Source organism: Dipodomys spectabilis, unplaced genomic scaffold (genome assembly GCF_019054845.1).
Source record: "Dipodomys spectabilis isolate Male_0828 unplaced genomic scaffold, ASM1905484v1 ptg000097l, whole genome shotgun sequence".
NCBI lineage: Eukaryota > Metazoa > Chordata > Mammalia > Rodentia > Heteromyidae > Dipodomys > Dipodomys spectabilis.
This window is the reverse complement of record NW_024870774.1, coordinates 2,768,823-2,776,670: the sequence shown is the minus strand read 5'-3', so window position 1 is coordinate 2,776,670 and position 7,848 is coordinate 2,768,823. Positions and strand designations below refer to the sequence as shown.

Genomic DNA, 7,848 nt, shown 5'->3' with positions numbered 1-7,848 from the left:
CGTGGCACAGCCCCTCCCACCAGGATGTGACCATATGGGTCGAAACTCTAGGGGAGGCGGGGTTGGGTACATTGTGGCCTTAGGAAGATGCCTTGGCAATCAGTTTCAGCACATGCCCCCACCATGCAGCCCTAATCTCTGGCTGTGTGATCAGAATGTGAGCCTGTGTAGCCAAAGCAATTGTCTGCATTTCCTGTATCTCCTTGTAAAGAAGGTGACTAGGAAACTGTACGTCATTCCCAAAGCCAAGAGGTTCAGCGTGGTACATGATGATTTTTTAAAAAGCACATGAAAATCAACTTCTGCTGTAGCCAAGGTTGGTGAGGGTGAGTGTATATATATGTGTGTGATGAGGACAGCCCCGAAGTTCTTTTATTTGTGGCTGTAAATGTGCTTCACAAGTGTAATAGTCATATTGCACTTGCTGTGAGCCTGAGTGTGTTTGCCAGTGTATCGGTGTAACTGTTATGGTATCACTGTAAGTTTGCGTACTGGTGCCTATGTGTGTCAAGATATGTGTGAGCCTGTGAGTCGTGGGTGCATGTGTCGCCATCATTTCTGGATGTGTGTGCATGCACCACCGCAATGTGTGCCTCTCTGTGATGCTGGCTGTGGGTGTGGTATGAAGGGGAAGATGTGTGTCACTGTGTCTGTGGGGGTCCTGCCTTGGAGCCAGCCCCCCCCCCAGCCCGCCCTCCTCCTCCAGTTCTGTGGTTCCCTCCCAGGCAGTGGCCCTGCCCCTCCCCTCTTCTCCCTCCCAACCAGTCTGTGCGGGGGGAGCTGGTGCTGCAGCCCCCCCCTCCCCATCCAGGCCCCATAAATAGCAGCAGAGCCGGAGCCGGAGCCGGCGCCAGCGGCTGGAGCAGCAAAGGAGTCAGGGCCAGGGCCGAGCATCGGGGAAAGGAGCCCTCCAACTAAGCCCAGGTGAGTCTACCCTTCCTAGTAGAGCCCAGGCTCTGCCCAGCTTAGTCCAATCTCCATAACAACATCTCTTTTCTAACCCCCGGGAGATCTAGCCCTGCCCCACCTCCTCACCAACACATGCCTTTGCCTACCTTAGGGAACCCACAAAAACTGGGAGAGACTTGTAGCTAAATAGAAGACAGCTTCAACCCAGACCCTCCCTCACATATCCAGAAAGACACACATTATGGGTATCCAGCAAAGGATGGGGGTCTCAATTCTGATGAACTGTCACACCCTCTCAGAGATGGACACAGGACAAAGGGAGACAGACAGAGGGTGGAGCACTCAGACACACCAACGCACACTTGGTCTGGGAAGCAGGGCATGGGACCAAAGTGCCTCACCCTAAGATCTGGACAGACAGAGATAGATGGACTGAGCAGCCATGCACTCGGGCCAGCGTACCCCTGTCTGCTTCTGCCCGAGGCTTGTTGGTACCACTGCTGGGGGAGGGTGGTGGGAATGCATCCCACAGGCAGCATGGAGGGGGCTGTGGATCCCCCAAAACCCTGTCGCTAAGAGACAGTGCCAGTGTTGCCAAGAAGTGTGAGAACAAGGGAGGTGGGGATGGAGGCAGGCTTATTACCATGGGAGCCCCTGCCAGGTGCCTGCAGGAGCTTTCAGCAAACCTTGGTCCTGATTCTAACTCCTGAAGCCCACCCCCTTCTTTCCCATCGGCCAGCCAGAGGGTGAGAGAAAGGAAGGAGGGGATGGATAGTCCAGTGGTCTAACCTATCTCTTCCTGCATACTGTAGACTCATTCCTGTAGCCCATTCTCTTCAGACCTCCAGGGGCCTCTCCACCCCCTGCCCCACCCCTTTGCCCCAGTTCAGATCCCTCATGCCAAGACTGAGTGCAGCACTGGCTCCAACACCAGCCTGGAAATTGTACAAGGTGCTGAGACAGCAGAAAGCATGGATCGATAGATGGATGGCCAGGAACCCAGACTGCCAGGAACCCCTCAACCCCAATCTTCCAGTCCTTTACAGCCCCATCACTGTACACCCAGGCTGGCTGGAGGGGGGAGGGGGAAGCATAGAGCTTCTGCTCAAGGCTCTGATCCTCTGCCCTCCCATGCTCTGAGCTCTGGAGATGCCAAGCAAAAGACAGAGTAGCAGAACATCCAAGCAACTCAGGAAGGAAGGCAAGAGAATGGAGCCCAGGGCTCCCAGAGCACAGACCCCCCCCCTCCTCTTTCCAAGTGACAAGATCATCTGCTCTGTCCCCATAGGAATATGTCAGATCCTGAGATGGGATGGGTACCTGAGCCCCCAGCCATGACACTGGGGGCCTCTCGGGTAGAGCTTCGGGTATCCTGCCATGGCCTCTTGGACCGAGATACACTCACCAAGCCCCACCCCTGTGTGCTGCTCAAGCTCTACTCAGATGAGCAGTGGGTGGAGGTGAGAACACCTGGTTGGGATTGGGGGGGGAGGGTCCTTCACTAACCTGGCTTAAACCTGGAAAGGCAGGAGGATGCGGCGGGGGCAATGAGAGCCTCACAAGGGAATGTGAGAATTCCAGGGTACCTTTTCTAGGCCATGTGGGTAACCTTGGAAACGAGCATATCGTCATTCCAAACCTAAACCATTTTACAGTTGAAAGCTCAGAGTCTCAAAGGGTCCTGCCCCAGAGGCAATAGGATAGATCCCAAATCCCTGACAAAAGCTCTAGAGGTTTGAGGGCCCAGTGGACCATACTATCCTGAGTTCAGGATGAGATTTAGAAGAGGTGGTTATGGAGGGTGGGGGTGGGGGGGGCCCAAGAGAGCTGGCATGAATTGGAATTGGGTAGCAGAGGGCAGGGCTGGGGAAAATAGCATCCTTTTCCAAAAGGCTCTTTCCCCCTCCCCCCCCATCCCCACCCCCGCCTGTTGCAGGTAGAGCACACGGAGGTGCTTCGCTCTTGTTCTAACCCCGTCTTCTCCCGGGTACTGGCCCTTGAGTACTTTTTTGAAGAAAAACAACCCCTGCAATTCCACGTGTTTGATGCTGAGGATGGAGCCACAAGCCCCAGCAATGACACCTTCCTCGGTTCTGTAGAGTGCACCTTGGGCCAGGTCTGCATTCCCCTCCCTCCATCCTACCCCATCCTCATTAGCTTCTGCCTATGGAAGCCAAAATAAGAGAGAGCACGACCCTAAAACTAGATCATTCTGAGCCCAGGTCCTATTTTAACTATGCTCAGTCTAGGCAGCCTTGAGTACAATACTTAATTTCTTTGACTCTTAGTTTTTCCATCTAAAATACAGTGGACGCAATGTGCCTGGTTCTGCTAAACAACCACTGCTACACCTCCTGAACTACACTTCTACCCCTTCTCTGTACTTCTTTCTTAAAGCTGCTATAGAAATTGAGTGTAGCCAGGCGCCAGTGGCTCACACTTGTAATCTTAGCTACTCAGGAAGCTGAAATCTGAGGGTCACAGTTTGAAGCCAGCCCAGGCAGCAAGGTCCATGAGACTCTTATCTCCAATTAACCACCAGAAAACCAGAAGTGGCGCTATGGGTCCAAGTGGTAGAGTGCTAGCCTTGAGTAAAAAAGCTCAGGGAAAGTACCTAGGCCCTGAGTCAAAGACCCATGGTCAGCCAAAAATGAAAGAACAAAGAAAGAAAGAAAGAAAGAAAGAAAGAAAGAAAGAAAGAAAGAAAGAAAGAAAGAAAGAAAGAAAGAAAGAAAGAAAGAAAGAGAAAGAAAGGAAGGAAGGAAAGAGAGAGAGAAGAAAAGAAAGAAAGAAAGAAAGAAAGAAAGAAAGAAAGAAAGAAAGAAAGAAAGAAAGAAAGAAAGAAAGAAAGAAAGAAGGAAAGAAGGAAGGAAGGAAGGAAGGAAGGAAGGAAGGAAGGAATTGAGTGTAATCCTAGCCTGGGCCAATGCTATGTACACTCAGTATTTCTTCTTGAACCTTGCCAAGCCAGGTGGAAGCATTACAGCTGGGTCTCCCTCTATCTCTGTCCCCAGATTGTATCACAAACCAAGGTTACTAAGCCATTGCTACTGAAGAATGGGAAGACTGCGGGCAAGTCTACTATCACGGTAGGAAAGGTCATGGGCTCACCTTTGGGCCAGGCATTCAGTACTCCTACATTGGAATCCATGTAGGGGATCTCTTGCCTAGGACCCTTCTACCTATTTGAATAGGGTAGGGTGGCCCTTGTGGTGGGGAGAGGGAAAGTAGTACCACTTATGTTCCCTTTGCAGATCGTAGCTGAGGAGGTATCTGGTACCAATGACTATGTTCAACTTACCTTCAGAGCCCACAAACTGGACAACAAGGTTGGAACCCCTGAATCCAGGCCTTCATATCCCTTGATAGAGAGCCATAGGCCTCCAATTGGAGACAGATCCCAGAGGTCCAGACCTGCTCTTTCTCAATATTAGCCCCCTTCCCCCTTAGAGACTACACCGGACTCATGGGCCCTTTCTCTGCCTTGCCAGGATCTGTTCAGCAAGTCAGACCCTTTCATGGAGATCTATAAGACCAATGGAGACCAGAGTGACCAGCTGGTCTGGAGGACTGAGGTCAGTACCTGGGGCAAGAGGATAGAAGTAGGAAGAACAGAGTAGGGAAACCTAAACAAAAGGTGACCCATTTCCTGGTCCCTCTCCAAGGTGGTGAAAAACAACCTGAACCCCATCTGGGAGCCATTCCGCCTGTCTCTGCACTCGCTGTGCAGCTGTGATGTCCACCGGCCCCTCAAGGTAATGGCAGCAGAACCAGTCCCCCTTCCTGCTGGGTGTGCACAGTGTGGCGTGCCTCCTCCCTCACCCCCTGTAATAAGCACTTCTCCCTGTGGGATAAATAACAGTTCACAGCTAAGTGTTAAGCTTCCCACACGTGTGCCTTTTAGCAGAGACCAACATCCCTGCCAGCTGAGCTCAGCAGGTGGCCTTCCAAGGCACATTAAGGAGCCCTGTCTGGGCCTAGAAACTTCATGGCCCTACCATCTTAAGTCACCACCCACTGCAGAGCATCCTCAACTTGTACCACCCCTCTCCTCCTTTCCCAGTTCCTGGTATACGACTATGACTCCAGTGGGAAACATGACTTCATTGGCGAGTTCACCAGCACTTTCCAGGAGATGCAAGAAGGGACAGCAAACCCTGGACAGGAGGTGCCACAGAGACCCCACTCTACCCCTAGAATCCTACCCATAACCCTGGGAAAATCCTGAAGGTGCTGCTGGAGAGATCACTGTGGGTGACAGGAGCTGGGGAGGTGTCAATTCCCAGGCTTGGCTGAAGGATGGATGGGGTCATGAATCTTATCCTGGGAGGTTTTGCTGGAAGGGGGAAGAGGTCACCTGACCGACCGACTTGTGACTCTGCATTTGTGGGGTGGGTGGGGTCTAGATGCAGTGGGATTGTATCAACCCCAAGTATCGGGACAAAAAGAAGAATTACAAGAGCTCAGGGACAGTGGTGCTGGCCCAATGCACGGTAAATCCAAGTTCTTGTCTCCACTCCACCCTTCCCCTGCATCTGCTCCTGTCCCTACCACAATCTCAGATCCCAGCCTTCCCTTGCTTCAAGGTCAGTTCCTTTCTCTGCTCCCAGAAACTGGGAACTTTTTTCTCTATCCCATCTCAAACCACAATTTCAAGAACTCGGACACCTCCCCTTCCCCAAAGAAGTCCTTCCCAAGCTCCCTCCTGATACCACCATCTCATCTCCCACTTTCACACTAGGTGGAGAAAGTGCACACCTTCTTGGACTACATCATGGGTGGTTGCCAGATCAGCTTCACGGTAAAGACTCAGAATATGGGGACATATCAAGAGAGACAGGCTAAATCTGTGGCAAACTGAAGGAACTCAAAAACTTATTTGCCTGATCTGGGCTTTGCATGAACCTTAGCACTATCCTCATGTAATGTATACCTTGCCCCTAATGAGACTGCTTATGGGCTCACCCAGATTCATCTCAGTCCTCCCTTCAGACCCTAACCTAGGCTCTCTGTTGTTGGCATTCATTGCTACCACATGACCCTTTCCCCATCCTCACCCCTACAGGTGGCCATTGATTTCACTGCCTCCAATGGGGACCCAAGGAGCAGCCAGTCCCTACATTGTCTCAGTCCCCGCCAGCCCAACCACTACCTGCAGGCCCTACGCACTGTGGGAGGCATCTGCCAGGATTATGACAGGTCAGTGGGAGGCAGAGGAGGGTCAGAAAGGGAGGCTTGCCCAATGAGTCCCACCGCCTTTTCTTCTCTGCAGTGATAAGCGGTTCCCGGCTTTTGGCTTTGGCGCTCGAATCCCTCCCAACTTTGAGGTAGGCTGGGTGCACAGGAAGGGAGAAGATGATGAGGATCAGACAGGAAGGACAGTCATCCTCTCATTGCCTTCCCGTTACCCTCACAGGTGTCCCACGACTTTGCTATCAACTTTGACCCAGAAAATCCTGAATGTGAAGGTAAGCTGGGAGAGTTCCACCAGCCTGGCTTCCCCATGCCACACAGCTTGCTGCACACATCTTTGGCATGGGCTCATTCCTGTGAGCCCAGCTCCCTGTCCTTTCCACCCATCCACATTGATCAGGAGGCTGGTAAGACTTCCAGCCTTTGCCTGAATGACCATCCAGCTGAAGAGGCTGACAGTTCTAAGCCAGACGCCCCACCCTGTCTTAAGGGAGTATCAGGAATGGCTCCTTCCTCAACCCGGCCAGCTTCACCTCTTCTCTCTGCCTTCCTACAGAGATCGCCGGGGTCATCGCCTCCTATCGACGCTGCTTACCCCAGATCCAGCTCTATGGCCCCACCAATGTGGCTCCCATCATCAATCGTGTGGCAGAGCCAGCCCAGCGGGAGCAGAGCACCGGCCAAGCCACGGTGAGAAGGCAAAACCAACAGGCAGGGGCTGCCTGTGTCCTAGGGTGGTTCCAGGGTGAGGACCTGGGCTTGCCCTATACACACGGAGACGACCCTTCTCTCTGCCCCCATCTCAGAAGTATTCTGTGCTGCTCGTGCTCACGGATGGAGTGGTGAGCGACATGGCTGAGACGCGCACCGCCATCGTGCGCGCCTCCCGCCTGCCCATGTCCATCATTATCGTTGGTGTGGGCAATGCCGACTTCTCCGACATGCGGCTACTGGATGGCGACGATGGTCCCCTGCGTTGCCCCCGAGGGGTGCCCGCAGCCCGCGATATCGTCCAGTTCGTGCCCTTCCGAGATTTCAAGGATGTGAGTACTTGGTGCCCTCTCCTGGCCAAAAGACTCCCCAGCTCCTCCAGCCTCGGAATCAGAACCATTATCTTTCACCTGGGGAAAAATGCAGATCACCCCCAAAATCCAGCCCCTTCCCCTCCCCTAACCACATGTCTCCTCCCTTTCCCCAGGCAGCGCCCTCTGCGCTGGCTAAGTGTGTCCTGGCTGAGGTGCCCCGGCAGGTGGTGGAATACTACGCCAGCCAGGGCATCAGCCCAGGGGCTCCGAGACCCTGCACACCCACTACAACCCCCAGCCCTAGCCCCTGACTTCCTCTCACCAAACGACACTCCCTCAGCCTCTCAGTAAGTCTTGGGGGACTCAAAAGGATGGGCACAAAAAGGGGTACAAAGTAAAACTTTCAAGGAGCCCATCTTGGTGGGGTGTAGTGGAGAGGATGCTTCTAACTATCCCACCCCCTCCCAGGTGCCTGTCCTGACCCTTGTGACTTGAGTGACCAGTGCCTCTGCCTCTTGGATCAGCTGTGTCCCCTGGGTCCCGGAAATGAGTGGTGGGCCCTGCCCCTAGCTCTCTAAGCCCTAGACTTTGTGGCCCCCTTCAGTGACTTCCTTCAGTAACCTCGACTTTCTGGCCTTTAATAAAGGAAACCAACCTAGCCCTTGAGCCTCTATTCATTCCTCAGGTGCTCATTGGACAGCCCATACAGCTCTCACATACA

At 53.2% G+C, this 7,848-nt stretch overlaps 1 protein-coding gene across 1 annotated transcript; it reads left to right on the top strand.

Moving 5' to 3' along the window:
* Nucleotides 1-901: 901 nt before the first annotated feature.
* Nucleotides 902-7,476, top strand: Cpne6 (copine 6). The gene is made up of 16 exons (XM_042686431.1): nucleotides 902-924; nucleotides 2,198-2,369; nucleotides 2,846-3,025; nucleotides 3,924-3,998; nucleotides 4,164-4,238; nucleotides 4,401-4,484; nucleotides 4,575-4,664; nucleotides 4,973-5,077; nucleotides 5,316-5,402; nucleotides 5,651-5,710; nucleotides 5,975-6,108; nucleotides 6,182-6,236; nucleotides 6,326-6,377; nucleotides 6,659-6,792; nucleotides 6,909-7,145; nucleotides 7,301-7,476. Exons 2-16 carry the CDS (start codon nucleotides 2,202-2,204, stop codon nucleotides 7,436-7,438), a joined length of 1,674 nt encoding a protein of 557 aa, XP_042542365.1. The 5' UTR covers nucleotides 902-924; nucleotides 2,198-2,201; the 3' UTR covers nucleotides 7,439-7,476.
* Nucleotides 7,477-7,848: the final 372 nt, after the last annotated feature.